Source organism: Rhipicephalus microplus, chromosome X (genome assembly GCF_043290135.1).
Source record: "Rhipicephalus microplus isolate Deutch F79 chromosome X, USDA_Rmic, whole genome shotgun sequence".
NCBI lineage: Eukaryota > Metazoa > Arthropoda > Arachnida > Ixodida > Ixodidae > Rhipicephalus > Rhipicephalus microplus.
Window position 1 is genome coordinate 31,361,635 of NC_134710.1, and position 24,894 is coordinate 31,386,528.

At 42.4% G+C, this 24,894-nt stretch overlaps 1 protein-coding gene across 2 annotated transcripts in view; it reads right to left on the bottom strand.

The window, feature by feature from the left end:
- Positions 1-3,282: 3,282 nt before the first annotated feature.
- The window catches only part of LOC119175770 (clarin-2), a 52,247-nt gene continuing 30,635 nt past the window's right edge, over positions 3,283-24,894 (bottom strand). Inside the window, exons 1-3 of one of the 2 annotated variants that reach the window (XM_037426732.2) lie at positions 18,651-19,041; positions 18,274-18,462; positions 3,283-5,862 (exon numbers count right to left, since the gene is read on the bottom strand). In XM_037426732.2, coding sequence (XP_037282629.2) covers positions 5,591-5,862; positions 18,274-18,462; positions 18,651-18,903 — 714 coding nt within the window. In that variant the 5' untranslated portion in view covers positions 18,904-19,041 and the 3' untranslated portion in view covers positions 3,283-5,590. Of the gene's footprint in view, positions 5,863-18,273; positions 18,463-18,650; positions 19,042-24,894 lie in introns of those variants that run through there. The other variant, XM_075876145.1, reaches the window with a different exon arrangement.

Genomic DNA, 24,894 nt, shown 5'->3' on the forward strand with positions numbered 1-24,894 from the left:
GGCCATGGTTCTCAGCAAACCGTGCGCAAATTGGTACGCTCTAGGCTCCGAGCTAAACATAGTGCTACACCCTAGTGCTAAAAAAAGTAAACCTCAACAAACAAAGCTTGCTTATTCCTCAAAAGACGGCGCTTGATGTAATAAAAAATGCAAGCGACTCGCGATGAGAAAACAGCAACATTCAAACCACGAGCACTCAAGTCTGATGGTGCCCGACAGCAAATCACTACAGCCGTGTTGCGTTGTCCAGCGCTGCTCGACAACGGACTGCAAAGGGTAAAGGATGCAGTGTTAATAGACACCCCATCAATGTTGGGCTTGACAGTTACAATATTTTTGAAGCACCTATTTTTTATTAGTGTTTTACATAGAGTAATGGCTGGGGATAATTTTAGCATTGGTCTAAGTGTCGATATTGTTATGTGCCGATTACCTAGAGGTTATCTCCTCGTAACAATATTAAATGAGTTAATACTTTAATCTCGACATGAAATCACTGCATCGCTGCCAACCACCTAAGTGCATAGTGGCGCTCGTCGGAACTTTTGTGGGCAGAAATGACTGAGGATGGCTGCAGCCTATGATTGTATAAATGCAACCTTAGAAGAAATCGTGGTGTGCCATCAGAATTGAAATTACTCCTGTTTCATTTTTCTTTTCGGTGCTTCTTCATTGAACCTCGAAAGACATGGCTGCAACAAAAACGATCACTACGACTACAAAGCAGGACAGAGATGCTGGCTACCATTTTGCCACTGGATTTTTGGCTTGCATGGATTGGGTGTCCATACGAAAGGCTTCTCTTACTCTCTCTTCCCTCTTATTGCTTTTGTGAGTTTGCGAGTTGTCTCTTTCCGCACGTGCCCTAGGATGGTTGTTGAAGGGGTGCTACACTCTTGCAGTTCGTCGGGCAGCTCACTGAACAACTTGTAAAAGGTCAACACTACTTCAACGCCCTAGACATTCCACTAATTCCTTTCTCAGAATAAGAGGTGGGGGGGAGGGACACGGGAAGTTGCAAAGAACAGCAGGAAATACCCGCTTCTTGCGTCAGGCACCATGTTTGTTACGGTGGCAACGAGGTCAACATTAGCCTGGAAAGAACACGCAACAATAGTGTGCGAGCTTCTCTTACGTAGGCACTTTCAGCACTTTCATTGGGGGAGCCATCCTACATCCTCAGGCTAGTCGGGGGGCAAATGGAATGTGGTCAGGTGACCCCACATTATCAAGTTAAGGGTAGTCATTTATTTCTTGTATTTTGCACTTTCTAAATCAAATAACTTACCACTGCATGCTGTTATCACTGTCGTTCTCGCTGCATTATTCTGTCTGTACTTCAGTTTAAACAACCTAGGAATAAAGAAAGATCGGCTGAATAGTGTTTGAGGGCCCCTTTTAGTCAAGTTAACTTGGGTATTACACCTGTCCACAGACAGCTGAGCCATCACTTGTGCAGACGTTTTTTTCAGCACACCTCGGAGTAAACAACACTGCAGTAATGGTGTCGCATGTGCCTCTCGAGAACGTTACCATTTTATGTATAGTACACAGATGCCACAAATGTTAAAACTTGCCCATAGCACTATCAGAACTGCCATTAAAGTGTCAGCATAAAAACACTGCTTGCATGACAAAATAGTTTTACAAATAACTTGCACAAATTATCGTGTAAATAGATGAGTATAACTTTCGTTCTGCCTGTTGGAAATATTCACGAAGCCTCACTCAAGATTTGCAAAATCAAAGATCGCCAAACACGAGCAAACTGGACAGAAGTGGTCTCCACCGACATCCAGAAGACAGTTTTTTTCTTCATCACTTAGAACACTTGCTTAAGCGTTTGAAGCAGTTGGCAGCTAAACGTGATAGCTTAATCACCTACACTACACACAGCATAAAAAGTTAATTTAAGATCTGTTTCATAGCTACCTTTCTGGCCTACTACCCAACAGGAGCACTCTGAGCACTGGCACAATTCCTTCTGGACTTAAGCTTATGCAAGCCTCTTAAGCAGCAGTGGGAAAGCAGTTATATCCGTGTGCAACAATCCAACAGAGTTTTGCATCCCAAAACCTTGATGTGATTATAGGCAACACTATGGTGGAGAAGTCTATAAATTTCGTCCACCTGGAGTTCACAAAAGGCCCAACTGCATCCACGCGATTTTCTAGGAACCGGATTTGCTGTAGTGCAGGCCCATCTGTCTCCGCCACTTGTCGCGTTGCGAGTTACTGGTAACTAGAAAAGATCGCTTCTTGCTCAGAAGCCAGCGTGGCGATTTCCGGGAACATGGCTGCACCCATGGTCCTCGCTTCAGTTGCAACTAGCTCTCTATGCTTGTTATCCGCGTGTACTTCAAGGAATGCAAGGTGTCGACCACCTTTTTTCCATTCGCATATCACGCGGAGAGTGAGAGAATGACCGTATTTCGTTGTAAATCTCGTTATCAAAGGTTTGTTTTGATGTTTCAAAGGTAGCTTGTCACAAGTATGGTCACTTACTGTTATGGGAAATCGTCATGCGAAGTGCGACGCGTTTCTGGGCACCCTGTGGCAGTGCAACCAAAAATCACGAAAAAAGAAGGCCATGAAACGCTTTTGTGGCTTCTTTATGACACACAAGGCAAAAAATTTTGGCATGTTGTCATCGACCATTTCAACTTCTATTCGCAATTTATGGGTATGCTCGCAATAGCTTTCGCCCCACCGCGGTGGTCTAGTGGCTAAGGTACTCGGCTGCTGACCCGCAGGTCGCGGGATCGAATCCCGGCTGCGGCGGCTGCATTTTTTATGGAGGCGGAAATGTTGTAGGCCCGTGTGCTCAGATTTGGGTCACGTTTAAGAACCCCAGGTGGTCGAAATTTCCGGAGCCCTCCACTACGGCGTCTCTAATAATCATATAGTGGTTTTGGGACGTTAAAGCCCACATATCAATCAATCAAATCGCGATAGCTTTCATTCAAGCAACAATGACACTTTGTCCCCGACATGTGGACGCGACGGAGCAAGTTTGACGCTGTTGTTAGGAAATTGCGTGCATGTGGTTGGGCCTTAACACCTAAATATACGTACGCAGGCCTTGAACATTTTGGCCTCAATTGAAATGTGGCTGCCACAGCCGGGATTCATAATCCGTGACATTTGGGTCAGCAGTTGAGCACATGAACCACTAGACCACTGAAGCAGGTGTGCAGCAATCTAGAGAAGGGCTTTTCTTGGATCTCGATCAACATATAAAACAACAAATGCTTTCAGTAAGGTTCAGTAAAAGCTCCAAAACTTGATGCAAAAAGTAAAAACTTTATTTTGCATGTAAATACAAAAAAATTGCGTCAAAACATTATGAAAGTCAGCATTTTAAAAATGTGCATCGAAAATTGAGGCGAACGTTAGTATGCTTAAATAGGTGAGATGGAATGTACATGGTACAAAAATGGCACCTTTTGTGTGGTGGACTTTCACAGTAAAAAAAAAAAGTACACTCGTAAGAGCAAGCATCAAAATGCCATACAACGTGCTGCTCAAAATGCTCAGGCTTAATTGTGAAGGTCAACTTCTCGCATGGACGGACGACTTTTTCATAAAATTATCTGTAACCAGTATGTACTATTCAAGCAGGCACACAAAAAATGTTTCATACAACAATACTATGCACACCAAATTTCTACTGTGGGCTGTCAGAAAATGCACTGAATTGCCTTTTAAATACAACTCAACAGCACACTTTTTTAAGTAAGCTATTGTAGGAATATATTTTATACCATGAGCTCTTTGCTGCATAATGGTTTTCTGTACAAACTTGTTTCAATGACCTGTTGGAATAATACACACAGATGCTCACTCCCTCCCTATGTAAAGCCAAGCTAGAAAACTTCTTGACTTCATAACAAATAAAATAGAAAGTTCTAGGTTGAACAAATCATTTCGAACAATGTCATTTACAAAACAGTCCAACGGCACATTGTGGAAGTCAACCATTCACACTAGGCTAGTATGAAATGTCACATGGGGATGATAACAGCTGCAACTACACCAAATTCGTTTATCTTGCTGTGATCACAAGCTGCGTTACAATAAAGTTGGCCGTCACCATTGTTCCAAGGTCATGTTTGTATGAATTGTTATGGCAGTGGTCTTCAGTTAACCGGTCAGCAAAATTCAAATGATAACATCAAATACCTCAAGGAAGCTATACTCTAGTTCAGAGTTAACTTCTATTACATCAAGAGCTGTTAAAAGTGCTCGCTGTCATGTCTTTGCTTAATACACAATAAAATTATCTGTGTACTTTAGCATTAATTAGCTGCAAATAAAAAAATTGTTGAGTATCAATAGGGGCCACATAGGTGGTCACATACTTTCAAATGTCCCAAAAATAACCGTTGGTGAATTCAAAGTCATCTCCGCCAGCATTATCAAGCTTGAAGCGTTGCCAGTCACCGACACAACATTGTGCTATTTATTTTTTTTTAATATTCAGTGCAACATGCAACTGAAGATGTGTATTACCTGCCGTGTTGCATGCCAAACGGTCAGGGGCACAAATTGACAATTTGCACATTTACTCATTTTACTGGCTAATGTGCGCTGTAGCTTTCATTGCACCAAAAAGCTTGTATGTACTTAGCTGGAGTAGACAACAGTGCAAGCAGCATTAAAGGGATACTGACAAAATTTTTGCCACCAAGATTTTCAACCAAATTGAAACCTTGGGTCCTCAAATCAATAGATATAACCTTCATTCGGGCATAAACTACAGGAAAAGTATTAATTTAATACGTTTTTCACAAACTGCTACGTCTAGCCGCCGCGCAGTGAACCACAAGAGGCGACGTTTGGCAACGTCAAACCCACCCGAAACTGGCAAGCCAACAATGCCATCCATCGCTCTCGACCCGCTCATCTACCTCTCTGGTTCCCAGAACCGGTATGAACACCACCGATTGCGAACAGCACTCTCGGCTGAGGCAAAGCATCAGCACTTGTGTAGACGGGGCACAGTAGAATGAAACGAGAGGTGGAGATAAGGAAGAGGACGGGAAGTCGTGCACCGTGCCTGCGCCTGGGCGAATTTGACGTCACAGCTCCCGCTCGCGTGAGGCCGCCACGCGCTGACAGTCCATCAACAATACAGCAAACTCTTCGCAAACATGCGAAATCAATCAGAGTAGCCCCATCTTCTGAGTAGAATTGCAAGGTTTCGTCAGTTTTTCCTGTTTTTGTTAGTACCCCTTTAAAAGCAACAATATTCAGGCTGGAACACTGCAACACAGCTGCCAAAATATTTGAACACAAGAAGGCACTAAGCTTGCATAAGCCAAGGTCACTAGTAGACATATGAAGCCATGGCTTACATAATATAAACTTTTTTTATCCACTGCCAGGGCTAGCCAAACTAGTCAATAAAGCAAACTGGGCAATGCTTGGACCCCAGACTGCACATGAAAAGGAAAAGCACTGGAATAGAACTGCATCACCCTAGCGCACGTTGATGAGGTGGCAGCTTTTGACACTGCACCTCACGACATAGTTACATTGACCTCAAAGTGCAATGGATGCCTCGTAACAGACAACTTGTAGGTGCCATATCAGTAAAGCATGATCACACCCTCGGGATTTTTGGGCGTGATGTGTTTTGGCTTCTTCCAGCCCCATGGCTGCAAGCTGGCCACTACCAATATACAAACATTCAGTGAAAAGAGCACTAGAGTTACCACTAAGAAATAGAAGCTGTAGCCCAGTGATGCCCGTCCGTCCGATGTCCATTTGTCATTTTGCTCATCCTGAGTCATAACATTGTGGCTCAGCTTGAGGAAGAACTGCACCATCCAGGAAATGATGGCCACCAGACAAAAGAGACCTGCAAAAATGGTGTGTCTAACTCAGCCAAACTCAGTAAACTACAAACTTATCATTCCAAGAGTACTTTAGGCCCTCTGTTGCAAGTAATATTTGACTTGTTCACGTAACAGCGCCAGTGACTATGCAGCATCAATTATTATGTTGCTCCAAACTTTACTTAAAGTTGCAGCAAAAGGGGAGGAAATACACCGATAATAATACGGAAATGGGAATAGGAAGAATGCTACTTGCAGTAGGTGGTTGAAACAGGCGAAAATGATCCGTTGCAAGGAAGGTTGCTAGCTTTCCTGCTCCACTGCTCCTTTCTTGCAGTTTTTAGAGCTGGCAGTTTTTATGGACGGACAACTGCCAGATTAAGGCTCGTCAGACTAGCAGCAGCAAAGTGTTCATCTTAAAGTCTGAGAACGACCTTCGGGTTTTCAACTAAGTCGCGTGTTATCGATTCTAGGGACAATTCTCTCTCTCTCTCTCTTTTTCTAATTTTTTTTTTTTTTTTGTCCTTGACGAGTACTTGTCAATCATGTCCTTTTCTGCTGAAGAATTTATTTCGTTTCTATCTGACAATCAACGCTCTCTAGTTCATTTCAATGCACGTAGCTTGCGAAGGAATCACGACAACATTAATAGTTTCATTCACTCTACCAGACACTCTTTTTCATTTATATGTATATCAGAAACCTGGCTTTCCGATGTGGATGCTAATCTATATGGTTTTACGTCATACAAATCTGAATACTGTCATCGTGCATCTGACAACTATGGTGGCTCAGCCATTTTCATTTCTTCTGGCATTAATTATATTCGCAGATTGGACCTTCATATTACCATCCCCTATTGCGAATCAGTTTGGATAGAAATTGAACAGCCACAGGTTACTCATAATCAAAAAAATTTAATACTCGCTTGCATCTATCGCTCACCTTCCTCCTCATTTATCCAGTTCTTATCGGCTCTTGAGACTGTCCTGAACACTCTATCAATGGAGAACAAAAATGTATTGTTGGTAGGCGATATCAACATTAACCTATTAGATTCTCATTCAAGAACTACAAGTGCCTATAATGATTGCCTTCTAGGGTACGGGTTAACGTGCCTCATCGATTCGTACACTAGATCCAACCCACGTGGCTCTAACACTCTTTTGGATCATGCTTTTTGTAACTTTAATCCTAGAGTGTCCGGGGTGGTTGATGTCGATATTACCGATCATTATCCCATCTTCATCACATTTGATAGCCCTATAACTCAAATCAACACAATTTTTACTGCACTGCGATTTGACAAAGACAATTTCATCAGTGCAATTTCAAACTGTGACTGGTCCAAAGTTAGCTCGCAAGCTGATCCACAATCAGCGGTTGATACATTTTCTTCTTTATTCTCAGAAGCTGTTTCTTCTAGTACTCACACTATTGCTTATAACAAGAAATACCAAGAGCCTCAAAGCCCTTGGATGACATCTGCCTTATTAACCAGTCTCAGAAAGAAGGATAACCTCTATAGGAAAGTTAAGAGACAACCCTTTAATATCGCCTTGGCACTTCGCTATAAAAGTTACTGTAATACTCTTAACTCTTTGCTAAAACTTGCCAAGAAACGCTATTATAATGAGGAATTTATAAAGAACAAAAATAATCATAAAAAACAGTGGAAACTGCTCAATGAATTCTTGAATTCGCCTACAATTAATTCGCCCATAACGAAAATCACTCACCATAACGCTACTTATTGTCACTCTGACGACATTGCTAATGCGTTTTCTGAGTATTTTTGTTCGTCATCCAATTCCTCAAAAAATGTTCCTTCACCTAGTTTGCCGCGCTTACCTCACTCATTTTTTCTCTTTCCCTCTTCCTCTGACGAAATAGTATCAGCTATTCGTAATCTTAAAAATACTTCTCCCGGTCTGGATAACATTTGTGCACACCATTTAAAGATGGTGGCTCATATAATTTCTCAGCCCTTAACCCATATAATCAATCTCATTTTTTCTAAAGGTTCTTTTCCTGACTCATTAAAGCGTGCAAAAATTATACCAATTTTCAAGAAAGGCGATAAAGATGATATTAAAAATTATAGGCCTATCTCTATTCTTCCATCATTAAGTAAACTAATTGAACAACTGTTTGTAAAGCGTCTTAGTTCTTACCTTTCGAAATTTAATGTTATAAAACCTTCCCAGTTTGGTTTTCGTCATGGAAGCTCCACTAACCTTGCTCTGCTTTCTTTGACAGACTTCATCAAACATTCCATTGATACTGGTAACTTCTCGGGTTCAGTCTTTTTGGATTTAACTAAAGCCTTTGACACGCTCAATCACTCCATTCTTTTCAATAAGTTAGATTCTTATGGTATTACTGGACCAGCTTTAAATTTTCTGAAAAGTTACCTGTTTAACCGAAAAAATGTGGTCTTTACAGGTGGCTCTTACTCTAACATTAAGATTACCAATCAAGGTGTTCCGCAGGGGTCCATTCTTGGCCCCCTCCTATTCATTATTTATATTAATGATCTCCCTGACGTCATTTGCTCTGCACATTGTGTTTTGTACGCTGACGACACCACAGTATCATGTAAGGCCAAAACAGTTCCATCTTTAATATCAAAACTAAACTCTGTACTCAGCGATGTAGTTTTATGGTGCAACAACAATGATCTAACGATAAACACCTCTAAAACTCAGTTCATGGTTTTCAGGTCTGCTCATAAACATTTGTTAACTTCTGCTGCTATAACTATGGGTCCTAATACTATCCATGCTTGTGATACTGTTTCTTTTCTCGGTGTACGTTTAGACATAACCCTTAATTTTGGTCTACACTTATTAGACATAAAGAAAAAGACTGCTTTTGGTATTCGTGCATTGATTAAAGCTAGGCCATATTTTTCCACTAATGCATTACTATCGCTCTACTTCTCATTTATTCATAGTCATTTTAACTATGGCATAATTACCTGGGCCAACACCTATCACTCGTACATCTCATCTGTACAACATATACAGAACCAAGCAATCCGCATTATCACTTTCAGCCCTCGTCGTTCGAACGCTATTTCTTTGCTTAGACAATACAATATTCTGTGTATTAGTAGGTTATTTGAATTTCATTGTACTTGTTTGTTCTTTAATATAATTCACCGTCGGCTACCCTTCGACCTCATCAACTGTGACTTATTGATAAACACTAACCGCACTCGCTTCGCATTGGAGCGAAATTTATTACTACCCCGAGTTTGCACTAATTACGGCATAAAGTCTTTGTCATTCACAGCTATTTCATTATGGAACTCTATTCCACCAAATATAAAGTCTCTATCCAACTTGTATACATTCAAAAAAACTTTGAAATTATATCTTCTATCACTATAAATTATTCTATGTTGTCCTTTTTGCATTTTGACTTAGCGATTGTATTTGTTGAAGTTGTGATTATTACTATGTTTTATCGCTTCGTTATTTTTCTATAGTTGCTTTATAGCATTGTTTTGTTAATATTACATTGTCTTGCCATTTGCCTTTGCACTTGTTTACATGCTTTCTTCATCGTGGGTCCCCCTACAGTCTTCGGACTATGGGACCCTAGTCTGTAAAACGTCTTCTTCATTTTATGTATCGCCAGTCTGTTAATAATAATAAACTTCAAACTTCAAACTTCTTTACTTAACTCTCTTAAGAAAGTGTTGTCGTAGAATTTTTAAATATAATATTATAACTATCTAAAAACTACCAAAATAACAGACTAATACAAGGCTTATTATGACAATTTATACAATCTTATGTGATTATTTACAGCGATGGAGATGCCCGTGTGTGAGAAAGATTTTCTGCAATTGTGCTTAAAACAAAGTGTGCCTCACTGCATTTCACACTGACAATATGTCTTCACATACATCCGCTGCCTAGAGCCCAGATGCCTCCACATCAAACAGGCCTGCTTATGCCAAAAAAATAATGCCATTTGCATATACTAAAGATGTGTCAAAGAACAAAAGGGGGGAAATAAGTTTTACGGTGAAACTGCAAAATCATTGGTGACATTATTGGTCCATATTACTCTGGAGCACCTAAAACATCACCTTCAAACAGCAATTGAATGGAGCAAAAAACATTTTTGTTTTCCTTGCCTATTCAATTGTAAGGTACTTTTACTTTTCATCCACTTCACAGTGATATTACTGAGAACTTACTTTTTTTGGGGGGGGGGGGCAATTTTGCAACAGCAGCATTTTCATTTAGGAGCACATTAAAGCACGTAATATTGCACTTATGGAGAACCTTGGAAAAGCAGGTTGCATTTTACATCCAATTACTGAAATATAAATTGAGGAGTTTTTATGAAAAACTGGATAACATTTCCATCAATTGCAGATATCGTTCATCACAGAAAAAGAAGGGCAGCCATAAAGCTGTAGGTCATAAATAAAATAACTGCTTTGATAACTTTTTCAGTGCAAAGCTGCATGAAGAATACATTTTATAAATTGACACTCTAAACAATTATGTGGTGATCAAAATAAAATTCAGTCCTTCTGCCACAAATTTATTCGATGTTCATAAAATGCTGCACTATAAAACTGTAGATGTGGCAAACACTGAATACGCAACAGCGCCTCAATGGCAACGGAACAGCTAAACCAGATAAGAGATCCCAGCAATGTGGGTGCGACAACGAACAAAGAGATCGGCTCTTCCATTAGCTTCGCTGACGAGAAGAATGTGTGCGGAACATGTGTTTTGCATGAAGAAAAAAAAGTTTGGACACAACATGATGTCACTTAAAGGCATTGCGGTACCTTGCCTTTTCACTACCCGAAAATATATGTGTGTGTGTGTGCACGTGCGTGCCTGCATGTGTGCGTGCGTGTGTATATATATATATAATCAAGAGAATGGCACAGTATGCAAAATATTTTTTTATGTGACCCCATCAGTGCAACAGCACAAGAAAAATAAAAATGGATGCCAACAAACAGGACAATAGTTGAAAAAATGGCAAAAACACCCACTGCGATGTAGTCCAGCTTCCAGTAGCCCAAATATTTCATTTTAATGATTCCCAAACAACAATGCATAAATTTTGTTCACACTACCAGGGCCGCTGAGTAAAAAAGAAGGTGCGGCCTGTTGCATCGCGTCGCCATCAATGGGCGAGTGCATCTCTGCTGAGTTGACAGTTGTGGCTACTTTTTTGTTTTGTTTTTTGTTTTTTTGGAGAGGGCGCTGACACTTCACCCATCAAAGAGGATGACACTTCGTGTTATTATCTGGTTGCGCGAGGATTACTGCAGCTCCATGTGCATTCTCGTGCTTTTTTTTTATGTAATCGTGTGTGGAGGTAGCATGCCTCATGCTTCCTGCGCTCGAGTAAGATTCTTTTGTGCGCACGTGCGTGGCAGATGGATTTCTTAGGGTGGCGCCACGAAGCTGTTGTGTGCCGCTGAGTAGCTCGAACATGAAAAAAGATGCTACTTCGAAGTACACCGTATTCCACTGTGATCTACAGTGTCCAAAAGTGTATCAGGATGTGTATTATTCATAACAGGACACTTATTTTTTCACAAACAAGCACTCAATCAGATGCGTGCCGCCGCCTCCAGCCGACAGCATCAAATCACTGTGCCAACCGTTCCCTTCAAGGGCGTGCATGACAAACAATAAAACAAACATCAAAAGGTGCCCAGGACATACGTGCCCTTACCCTCTACACACGCGACAGCCAACCAGCATAGGTCAGAAGAAATCGAGACATCGAAGTGGGGCCTCTTTTGGGGGCGACCGTTTTCCCAGACGAACCGGCGAGACGAAACCCTTTCCCCTGGCTATCGCCATGATATGGGTTCTACAAGCCGTACAATTACTTGGACTCTTTGTGAAACCTGGAAGGATACTAGAGGCGACGAAGAGTAGGACGGGTGGTTAACTCTGCCAAGAAGTTATCTTCAAGCCATTCAAGTGAGTCGTGTGGTGCCGGTCGTTCAATACTAAAGAATCTACTGATGCCGCTGTGGAAGTACTGTTTTGAAAAAATGTCGTCGGGATGATGCTCAGCACTGGAGTTGGTTTCAGTGTTTCTTTGAAGAGAAATATTCGAGAAACGTTCAGAACATTGTCGAGAACACATGTGTGGTGAATATTCATGGCCTGCGTGTATTCTCACACAGCTTGTAATGCAAGAGATTGCATTTGTAGTGCGGTAAGTTTGTTCCTATGGTTTTAAATACCCTCTCAGTTATTTTGGGAGTTGTTAATGCTACCTGCCGAGTGTGCAAGTTTGTGTGATGCCTTCACTGAGAATCTATTTTGTTTGTGTTGTGAACTCTGTCTGTGGGCCACAACCGGCGTTGTTGGTGCAATAAAATGACCTACATTTAAATTATGCCTGATTTTGCGGTGCATTTCAGTGGGCCGATACGTCAGCCCTCGCAATCTGCTTGGCGATTGCTTCCCAATGAACGGAATCAGTGACCCTTTTCGTTTAAGGTGAGGTAAACAGGCAGCCTTCATAGAAAGTATTGAGGCCTATACCCTACTAAAGATTGGCACTCGTAGGGCAAACTGTTCACATATGTGGTGTAATAGGTACTTCAAATAGCAATTCAGAGTCGAACCTGTGATATGCAACTACAAAACGTGTTATTTACAGCCTACTGTCCCGCATAGCAATGCATGTGCAAGCATTTCTCCTGGGAGAAGTGTTGGCGCCACAGCGGGCGCAAGGTGAACTAGACCTGGGAAGTCGCGTCAGTGGCACGCAACAGGCCACACCTTTTTTTTTTTTTTATCCAGTGGCCATGACACTACCTTGTATGAATAGATATATTCATCACAAAGGTTTTGGTAGTGAGGCCTAAGCAGCTTTATGCTGCATAGTTGCCTGCTGCCATTTACTATTTGTATATCATATTTATGCGATTGTAACATGACCATAGTACATAATACATAAGAAAGGAGATAAAAAGGACTTGAAGAATTACAGGCCGATCAGCTTGCTCTCCGTAGTATACAAGCTATTTACAAAGGTAATTGCTAACAGAGTAAAGAAAACATTAGAATTCAATCAACCAAAGGAACAAGCAGGATTTCAAACAGGCTACTGAACAATCGACCACATTCATACAATCAATCAGGTAATAGTAGAGAAATGCTCAGAATATAGCCAACCACTATACATAGCCTTCATAGATTACGAGAAGGCGCTTGATTCTGTAGAAATATCAGCCGTCATGCAGACACTACAGAATCAGCGCGTACATGAAGTATATATAAACATTCTGGAAGAAATCTACAGGGGATCAACTGCTACCATAGTTCTTCATAAAGAAAGCAACAGAATACCAATCAAGAAGAGTGTAAGGCAGGGGGACACAATCTTCCCAATGCTATTGACCGCGTGCTTACAGGAGGTTTTCAGAAACCTAGAATGGGAACAGTTAGGGATAAGAGTTAATGGAGAGTACCTTAGTAACCTGCGCTTCGCCAATGACATTGAATTGCTGAGTAGCTCAGGGGACAAATTGCAATTCATGATTACGGAGGAGAGCAGCAAGGTGGGTCTTAAAATTAATCTGCAGAAAACGAAAGTAATGTACAACAACCTTGGAAGAGAGCAGCGCTTCGAGATAGGTAATAATGCACTTCAAGTTGTAAAAGATTATGTCTACTTAGGGCAGGTAGTAACAGCGGAGCCGAACCACGAGATTGAAATAACTAAAAGAATAAGAATGGGGTGGAGCACATTTGGCAAGCACTCTCAAATTATGACAGGTAGATTGCCACTATCCCTCAAGAGAAAGGTATATAACAGCTGCATCTTGCCGGTACTTAGCTATGGAGCAAAAACCTGACAAAAAGGGTTCAGCTTAAATTGAGGACGACGCAGCGAGCAATGGAAAGAAAAATGGTAGGTAAGTAATTTTAAGGAGAGCAGAGTGAATTAGAAAACAAACGGGGGTTAAAGATATCATATTTGAAATCAAGAAGAGGAAATGGACATGGGCCGGGCATGTAGCGTGTAAACAGGATAACCGCTGGTCATTAAATGTAACTAACTGGATTCCCAGAGAAGGCAAGCGGGTTAGGGGGGACAGAAGGTTAGGTGGACAGATGAGATTAAGAAGTTTGCGGGTATAAATTGGCAGCTGCAAGCACAGGACCGAGGTGACTGGCAGAACATGGGAGAAGCCTTGTCCTGCAGTGGACGTAGTCAGGCTGACGATGATGATGAAAGTGACCAGAAGTGTAATGCAAGGTGTAAATTTTCATTGCATCCAGAAAACAAAATAGTTATTCCAGCATTCGATTATAAAGCTAGGGTCAACTTTAGGTCACAAAAATGGGGGGGGGGCACCTTGCTTTACATTTAAGTACGGTACTTTTGTTTGCACACCCAGCCGCTAAACTCGACTCTTGCTGCTCATGATTGTAACATGTGACTGCCACGGCTGGGATCGAACTTAACCGAACATAACCACATTTCCACCGCGGCAGACACAGTTGTGAATGGCCTAAAGTATTTTTCTTCATGAATACCTCATCCAGTCTTCATGGGTTAAAACAATTGTGGAACAAAACTCATACTTCAGAATCGGCATCGAAATTTCAGTCGTTCTGGAGGTCATTGTTGATAGGTTACTCAAAATATGACATCAAATCCCTTTAAAAGTGAAGAATACATGAGAAATGGACAAGTTCTTTCAAACAGCAACGTTAGCTGACATTTTTTTTTCAAATTCTCATTCCCTCTAACTGCACTACACCAGCCCACTGATGGATTAAATTTTTTGAGTGGCCCACTAGCTGATATGAGTTACAGACCCCAGTTTTTTTTTTTTTTTTATCTTTTGCAAAGAGCACACATAAGCCCATATATTATAGTTAAAATGATTACAAAGGGGCCTTAAAAAGACACTTAAGTCAAATAACAATTTACTTCAGAGTGAAACCTCAATGTATGATAACATTTAAAATGACAATATTATCAACAGCAGTGGCCTACTAACCAAAGAATTACGGTAAATGCACAAGAATACATGCACCGCAGTAGGACATTTTCAATAAGATCCCGATGAAATCAGCCAGATCGCCTACAATTTAATCACTAGTAATCGATCTAACTGCACTAAATAAAGAACCTTCCGTGCATAAAGAGGCGAAATAAAATGCTGCCCGTTAGTTTCTGTTTGATTCATGGAAAAAGAACCACCAGGCGTTACTATGGGGAATGGCGCGAGTGGTTCAAAAATTGAATTTTTGCACGGTTACGCTGGACAGGTCGTGCCATCTAGTTGGGCGCAGTTGAAACGTAACGCGTCTGTAATCTCGACGCCAATGGCGGAATCGATCAATGGCCGCTGTTGCCATTGTTGCTGCTGGGGCTCCCGCTGCTGTCATTCTGTCTACTAGTGTCGGCGACCGTGCAGTAAAGCTGGGCAACGTTGTGCACGGCAACAGTGATGCAAGGCGGTCGGCTTTTTGAGGCGGGTAATTTTAAATGCACTAACCCTATGCAGGCCACTATAACGAGATTTTATTTCAAAATAAGCCCGTCCTTGGCACAAATGTAACACTACGAGTTTTCTGGACTGCTATTACAACAATCAACATCAACTTAATAGTTGCCTCTAGTGTCCCTTTAAACTGCTAGGCATACATGGATTGTCTGTCCCTTCACAGGAATCCCCAAAACCTTTGGCATTAGAAGTTATGTTTGCTTCACCATAAAACGCAGAAAATTTTGAAGATAACATACTTGCACAGGTGGTAATAGGCTAACAGTAATGCCATACACCACGAAAGACTGACAGACTGTGACAGTCATAGGTGCAAATATGTTTCCTCCTCTCTCTTACATCTCTTTTTTTTTTTTTTTTCACACTTGAAACTTTCAATCTCCCACGATGTCTTTCCCCAATGTAGTGTAGCATACCGGCTTTTTTCAGCCGGTTGACATCCCTGCCATTGCTTTTTCTCCTGTTCCTTCCAACCAAGTCCAGACATATGCATTAGTGGCACATCTGTAGCGTTGTATAAGTGCGAGAAAAAGTTATTCGTCCACCATTGATGTGAAAAATGTCCTCTGTGCATGCGCTGACAAAGCTATATATGTATGCGTATTTTCGCTAAATAAATCGGTTTTTAGCGGCACTCTGTACCATGTCCTCTTTTGCGTTTTGGTCTATCGTCATGCTATAAATTCCATAAACGTACACCAACTCGGCCAACAAAAATTTCTTTTCAGCCAAGTCTTGAAAACCTGGAGATTGTATTCCTTACTTTAGGTTTTTAATTACACAGAATAAAAACAACATGCACACATCGTGCTGCTAGCAGGTTGCCTAACATTGAATAACAGCGTTAGATATGAACTTAGTGAAGCCTCAGAAGCAGCTTATGTGTAAATAGCACTTCGACTGTAGTTACCAATAAACCCATCACAGCACACATTTGGTGGTCCAACGCCAGATTCCGTGCACATGTCTATTGTTTTATTAACTATTGAATGAACGTGGTTTGTTGCATTCCACTGTCTTGCAGTAGGGTATATATTGGGCAGACTGGGCGCTGCCTGTATGTGCGCTTGCGTGAGTACTGCAACGCGCTGAAGCCTGCACTTGGTTTGCACTTGTCATAGGATGTTGTAGGTAGCCGGGGGATGTAGCCTTGCATAATTTGCAGGCAATTCTGCGCATTGCGCAAAGTGTGGTTGCGCACCAGAATTTCCACGCGCCTTTGTTTTGTACGCCCATCATGAGGCGAGGACTAGGGAGATGGGTGAAGCCTTTTTTTATAAAGAACAACACTGATATTTGTGTCACTTCACCCTCTGTATCAATTTTAGATTGTGAGATTACATTCCTTGACTACACCTGATGTTGATCCCCCCTCATTTCCTCTTGTATATATATTTCTGCTACAATTTAACCCAAGTTTCAGTCTGCGTTTGTTTCTGTACCTTCTTACTTTGTCTTGTTTGTTTGTGCTGCCAAGTTGCCATAATGAATCTACACCAACTAGCCCACTTCTCAACTATTCTGTTGCACACATGCATATGAATAGGCCATGTGACACTGGGTATAAAATGCAATTTTTGCAATTGCATGATTCTCCTGTTCTAATGGACTCTAGAAAACAATGTCCTACTCTTCAGACCATTGGTTGTTGGACTTGCTTATGCACCATGCCAGTTGGGTTGTTGAACAGAGGAACCAAAGATAGGGCAGACGCTTTTCAGCTAACTCAATCGCTTACTCTGTCCAACAACGTAACCAGTATGTTCTTTGTTTTTGTACACTATGCACCCCGATCACATTACATAGCAAAAAGAAACAAACTCAACTCTTCGTGCAAGTCTACAATACAAGAAAAGGCTGAATTGGGTGTTGAACAACAGAATATAAATGTGGCTTTTCAGGCAATCTCCTCAGGTTTATAGTACCTCGCATGCCTTAGAAAGGGCACTGCATGAGGGAGTTTCACATGTGAAAACATGCACAAGTGGAGCATCATTTGTACTGGTAAATATGGGCGACTACCTATGGGTATGGCTGCTAAGTGAATATAGCATTTGCCGGTTGAGCACAGTGTCGCAAATTAAACTCCTTGCCACAGTGGCTACACTCTAACCACTGCGTATCAGAAGGTAGAGACCCAATGAAATTCTCTTTGCATTGAATACCCATAATCTGGAAGATACCACTGTTAGGGTACAACACATGAAATTCAGAACACAAAAGCAATCAGCATTACAATACTGTACCTCTGATGCTACCTCACAATCGTAAAATAAACTCGGGACGGACCCGTGGCCTCAGGCCATAGCCACTGGTACTAAAGATCCACACTACTTTAACCAACGCACTATTAAAAAAAAAAAGCCCAGAACCACTTGTTGCCCCCACAAGACATGATTAGCCGCAGCATCTTTCTTGCGACGTCCAGTGATGTGCTACATTGAAAGCGACCGGTTATGTTGACAACTGTTCGCTTTCAACGGTTTCCTAACAGAATAACCAGTGTCAACACTACATAGTTCTGATCACAAGAGAGCACTTTTTTTTACGCTTCCATTTAAACGGAAAGGCAGAGCGAAAGAAAGCCATGTCCAGCGTGTTCGCATCCCGGCAGACAATGTTCAAACGAAAATTACGGCTCGAATCGAAGGAGCTGCAATGTTAAAATTATATTTCAGAATAAAAAAAAAAGAAAATGCACGATTCTATCTAACGTCACCGCAACACCGAGCAGCGGTCCACGGTGCATCAGCCAGCCCTCTGCGCCACCAAAATCAAACAGTGGGAGTGTCAATAGGCTGTATTTATTTATTTTTTTTCAACACGCTGGGCACGATCTCAGTTAATGCAAAAACACTTCCTTAAAAAAAAAAAAGAAACGACCCGTCATGGCACCAACCTCCGACAATATTCCACAGGTACAGGCCGGCCCTTCCCGTGATTGCTTCTACGGGCGTCATCACAGAGTTGACGATCGCGAATATGCAGCTCACAAGCCCGAACACAACAGCCAAGGAAATGCCAAGCACGGTCACGAGCCACAGGCCGAAGATCATCAGCGTCGGATTCTTCTGCAGTTCTTCTTTAACTGTACAATAAAAAAAAACACGCACACACACGCGTCATTCCACAGAACGACACACCAGTTAAAAAAGAGCTAAAGGGCTACACACCACGCCTAAGGGGCTAAGCAAATATCATTTGAAGAACTTTCATAATGTTCTAAAAGTTGACTAAATGAGGAAATAGGCTTAGCAACTGTCAAAACATACATACTGCTGAAAGTTGAGTGCCTGGGGCCCAGCCCGTAATTGAGCGTCTTCTTGCCATGAAACAGTCCAAAAAACACTTCTCCTTTGAATTTCCCTTCATTTTCAGCTTGCTGTACTGAGGTATTGTTCACATAAACTAACATGACTGGCTTCGCATTGATCCAATCTTGAGTTGCAAGCGACACGGTCAGGAACGCTAAACAACCGCAGCAAACAAAGAAAGTGAGGAATGTGAGAACCCGCTTCACCAGATCCATCACTTTTTGCTGGAAGATCACACCTGAACCGTGAATATCAGACCATTCTACAGGCACCGCAAACTCCCAAGCGAGTGAGCAACAGCCAGCGAACGTCCATTGCACCTACGCCATCGCCAAAAAGTGTAGTCGGGAGAGCGGAAGCGCATAGCGGAGAGACGCACATCCGTAGGTGCGTAGAAGACGTTTCAGCCGGAGTTTCTGACTGGTCTTTCGTGCGGCGCGAAAATTAAGCTAACCATATTGTAAACAAAGTAAAGTTTGAGCGTCAGCCTCCTCTGTGGGATGTACTGTGTTCGATTACCAGTACCGCCGGGTACAAAATGATGTTTTCAAAAAGAGGTTCAACTGTGCAGGTGTTTAATGTTTGAAATTGAAGTTAAGACCCTTATCTGGTTCCGACTGTGTGTGTGTGTGTGTGTGTGTGTGTGTGTGTGTGCGTGCGTGTGTGTGTGTGTGTGTGTGTGTGTGTGTGTGTGTGTGTGTGTGTGTGTGTGTGTGTGTGTGTGTGTGCGTGTGTGTGCGTGTGTGTGTGTGTGTGTGTTTTTAAGCACGTCTCTGTCGGACTTTCTGTGACATTGCCTGAACAGAACTGTATCATGTAAAATTTCTGAGAATTAAGAACTACTTTTTGCAATCAGTCAATGTGCATACTGCTCTCTTTGAAATGCAGCTTTTTTCTTATTTTTTGCGGGTAATCTTTTCCACCACATTGATGCCACCCAATGAATTGACTGCTTTTTAAAAGTTTTGTCAGAACTTTTGATCCAGCTTTACACGCTGTTTTCATTTTGCATGATGATGTTAGCAAATGTAAAGCTGTGTCGTGTCAGCTAGGTTGGTCTTATGCTTTCGTTAGAGCGCCTAATATATTGTTTCTCGACCCCAGCAGCCTCGCACATACTTCGCGACGCTATCTATATCATCATCATCGCTCCACTACTACTTTGCAATAGCAATTATATTGCCACATAGGTGGTGGTAGAAACATTTATTGCCACTGTGTAGCGTGGGGGCCGAGCCCCCTCATGGCACGTGGGTGCACCCTCGCAGTGAGGAGGCACCCTTACAAAGCAAAGGAAAGCCCTTGAAGTGCGATCCTCTTCATGGCGCACGAGATGATCCGGCGCTGATCGAACGCAGAAGTGCTGGTCATGATGGTCTCCCAGTATGACACTGCCACAGCCGGAGGTGGGGGATGTGGGAAGGTGGGACATGTGAGGAGGATGTGGAGGAAGTGCCACATACTCATTTATCAGATACTGTCTTGCGTAAATCGAACCAGACTGTCTGAGTATTCCGCATTACTTTGGGATCATCTGTTAGGCTTGAGCACGCAAATGAAATAGCTGAGTCTATTCTCTAACAAACGCAACCAGCAACGATAACACTCGAATGTTCGATGCCACATTAATAAATTCTGAGGCACTTTGCCACGAACGAGTTTATCGACGACCGATGCTCTGTTTGCTGGGGTAGCGTGCATTTCTTGTTGTAGTATGAATTTCCGCTTCCCAGCCACAAGTTTGGCCATATAAAAGGTTTTCATCTTGGACGCGCGCCGACTGCTGCCTGCGTTAATTTCACGGCAACGGCATCATCGCAATATGGGCTCTCTTCACGGGTTTTCGCTATCGACGTCACTCATGTTCCGTATGAAGTCCGAATCGATAATATCCCCCCCGGGCATGAAGTGGTCCACCTGCGGGTAAAGGCACGCGGGCAGAGGCGTCGAATGCGGCTGCAGCAGAGATGTAATGTTGAAAGGAGGGTGCACGGGATGACGTCACGCCGTGGCGGAGCCTGCTGTCGATTGCTACTCAAGCAGAAAGGAACCGGCTGGCCCGTCTTCAAAGAGCATGAAAAGAGAGTGGGTTGCTTTAGCAGCAACTGTGATCATGTGGTCGCGACTGCTGGCGCGCTCACGCTATCTCGCCAGGCATCAGCACACGGCTTGTATACCCTACTCGAAGAGACTGTGTGAAAACGGCAGCTCTCCCTGGAGCGGCTGCATTATTTTACACCGGCATTTTGTGGAGTTACACAAGATCAGATCGAAGAGTTGGCTTCCAGCCTTTGCTTCGTACAGCATTGCAACTGGTTGTTATCGCATTCGTTGTCTTGCCCTTGCGGTGAAAATGTGATTTTTCTATTTGCACCACTTATATTACTTACTATCATTATGTAACATCCAGCTATATTAAACTTTTTGCTGATGGCTGTTAATTTGTCGCTTTATTATTAATGGTTGTGATCATGCTCTACAAGTTCAGTTTAATTACTATCTGTTCTTGGTGCTGCTGACAGCATAACGCTTGACAATGACAAGTGCAAAGTCTTCCACTTTGAATGCCATGTCACCAAAGCACTACTTTCTCTTACTATAATTACTTTGGACAGTTGGCCACTGTCTTTGGTTCCCTCCTAACAAGTTTCTCACTGTTCACATGCATAACTAATGAACGGTTCTGGAACAGGCATGTCATATATGCTGCAATGCCAATCGAGTGCTTGGCTTTCTGTGCCATAACTTCTTTTTTTGTAGCCATCTGTATAAGCTCCAACTTTATAAAATTCTGGTGAGGTTTCGAACTTGAATATGCATGCATTATTTGAGACCCGAATGACATTCTGTATAGTGAGCATGAAACTGAGCCACGCAATTTTTAACTTAACTCATTGCTTGAAGACACATAACACCGAATTTGTAAACTCGACATGCTTGTGCTGTTTGAAAGTCCTGCATGCGGGGGCACTTCTCACTGATTATTAGAGATGAGCATTGCCTATAAAATATTTTAATTTGATTTTAAAGTAAGGGTGAGTACTTGCGTCGTATCTTCGATTCTTTCTCGGTCCAGTTTTTTGCGCTGTTCCCCGCAGTAAGGGTGAGTGTTCATCCGAGTATTCAGGTCCAGTCTACATTTTCTGTGGTTTGACGTAAACAGCCCCCCCCCCCCCCCGCATGATGTTGCAGAGGTCAAGCAAGCATTGGCAACGCCAGAGAACATTTACGGGGCGCGCACCGACTGGCCCCCAGCGAAGACTATTGTTCGTCACCCCTCTCGCTCTAAAGGTGGTTCTGGCTGCTTACGCCAGAAATGCTCTTCTTTTTTTTTCTGATCGGGGACGCGCTCAAAGCATCCACATCATTTCATTCTTCACCGCCTGCAGGTCCCCCTATTTGACAACGGTGGGTTCAGCATCACCGAAGCTCGAGTGCACGCAGCTACTATAGTTTCTTATGTTATTTAGACAAACGTTTTAAACTGACATAAATTCGTTCTGAATTAACAGCATTAAATATGCAACGTGTTAGAGTGTTCACGATATAATTTCGGCATTACCAGACCCAAAGTTACAAATTACAAAAAAAAAGGTCACAAACAAAACTTTTGCGGTCAGGAGTTCTTTAAGTATATCATGTGTGAAACAAATCCCTCAATTATATTACTTATATGCCTCGCAAAAAGTTCTCCTCTTCTGTCATATCCACAGACTCTATTACAATCAACCAATTCCCAACCAATTGTTACTATTTTTTAATTTATTTGTTTATTTGATACCCACAGCGCCATAAGACATTACAGTGGGGGGAATACAACATGATTACAAGACAGAACACAAGCTCAATTGGCGGCAAGTACAGTTCAGCCTAACCAGATAGTAGGAAGTACACTGAATACATAACGTAACGGAGATTGACAAAAATGTACGAAAAATGCCAGCGGGTAACGTACAGTAAGACGAAAACAAATACAATATGTATACCGCACAACAAAACACCCGTCATCAACTGAACAATTCACTTGACTCTAACAAAGGGAAAAATGAATGACCACCAGCAGCGACAATGATCACTGAAGGTAATCGATTCCACTGGGAAACCGTTTTAGGGAAAAAAGAATTACTGAACGCTGCTGTCTTACATCGGTACTCCCGCACTTTGTAAATGTGATCGACTCGTCCAGACACGTAATGAGGTGGAAAGATGTAGCTGTCACGTGGAATACAAGTTCGAGATAAGTATACATCATGGAAAAGCTTGAGACGCTGCTTAGCCCGGCGTGTGATTAACTGTTCCCATCCTAAAGCTTGCTTGCAGCGCGTCATGCTGAAGTTGTGGCTCTTGTTTCCCAGGACATAACGGGCGCCCATGTTTTGCACTTTTTCCAATTTATCTTTATCGAGGGCAGTGGGCGGGTCCCATACGCTGCTCGCGTAATCAAGTATCGACCGCACGCATGATTTGTATAGTAATTCCCGCGTGGACTGGGGAAACTCACGCGTGTTTCGCCACAGGAACCACAGCGATCTACAAGCCTTAGCTGTCGCATAATCAACATGATGGTGCCAACACAGAGTTGGCGTGAAAAATACGCCCAAATACCTGTAATTAGAGACTATTTTTAAGACCTTCTTGTTTATAGTATACGAAGGCGAAGCTTTATCCTTCTTTCTAGAAAACGTCATACACATTGTCTTCTCCAAATTAAGTTGCATTTGCCATTCTTTACACCATGCATTTATCTTGTCCAAGTCGTCTTGAACTGCGCCCCGATCACTTTCGCAGTTTATTGCTCTATAAACGATGCAGTCATCTGCAAACATTCTCATCGACGATTGTACGTCCAGGGTGATGTCATTAATATACATTAAAAACAATAATGGGCCCAGTACTGACCCCTGAGGGACCCCGGACGTCACATTGGCAGTGGATGACTGTTCGCCGTTCACGACGACGTACTGCTGCCCGGAATCTAAGTATTCTGCTATCCAGTTAATAACCTCCGGGTTAATTTTGTATTGGGTCATTTCCTGCAATAATAAATTACGGGGAACCAAATCAAACGCTTTTCTGAAATCCCATATGCTGACCTTGTCATGTTCAACACACCATCACCACTTGTCACCATTTACTCAAATTTGGTGTTCGATCACATTTCAGCTCCTTCATCCTAAGAACAGCCAATGAATAAAGCAACCTTTCCACCTCTATTCAGTTAGAAGCCAAAGATGTCGCACGAAGAAATAACGAGGGAAGGGTTCACGGGGAGAGCAAACTTTCGACTGTTTATCGCAAGATTACCGCAGTGCAATATATATGCAAAGGCATGGGAGCAAGGCACTCATCGAACAAATAATGCTTATAGTGCAATGCAATACATATAGATATGCGCAAAAAGAAGGGCCCGTATCGCTCAGATAACATCTTAATCACGACCCGTGCTGCTTGCGCAGGGAACAAATAGGCGTCGCTAGTGCACACGATAAGCGTCGCTCGCCCTACTTTACCCCCGAGTCTGAATCGCATTCAGATATGGCTCACACGTGTGTGAATTGCAGTGGCGTGGCGAATGAGCCCCATCTCTACCTTTTAGTGACGGCTTGTGTTCCCACGCACGCTTATTCACGCACTTTCCCATCTGGCCGACATACGTCTGTCCGCAGGATAGCGGAAATTCGTAGACACATTTTGGCACATTTTGTGTACGAGTTTGCATGCTTCTCGCCACCAGCCACTTTTTTTGTTCCCATCATTTATTATATGTTCATACACACTGAAAGAGTACTCTTACCGCAATGACACGTTCAAACACTCCTTTTTTCCACTTGCCATAAGGGAATGGAACTGTTTGGATTCCTCCATAACTAGTGCGAAATCGGTATCCGACTTTGCACTAAAATTAGAAAATATGTTCTCTTAATGCGGCAATACTCGCATTACCAGAAGCATTGCGCCACCAGTGAAAGCGTATTAGTGGAGTGTACAAGTGTCAACTGGAGTGTTTGGAAGTTAGCTATTTGTTTGCCTGTGTACCACTGCACTTCATGCAAAATTTGTGTTCTTTTTGGTGATGGTTTCTTTGTCTTTGCAGATGTAAACAATTTGTATATTTTTCGCGCTTGTACTTTGTGATGACTGTCATTTCACTACATTTCTGTTAATGTACCACCTGCATGTACAATCTGTACGCCCACCTGCTATGG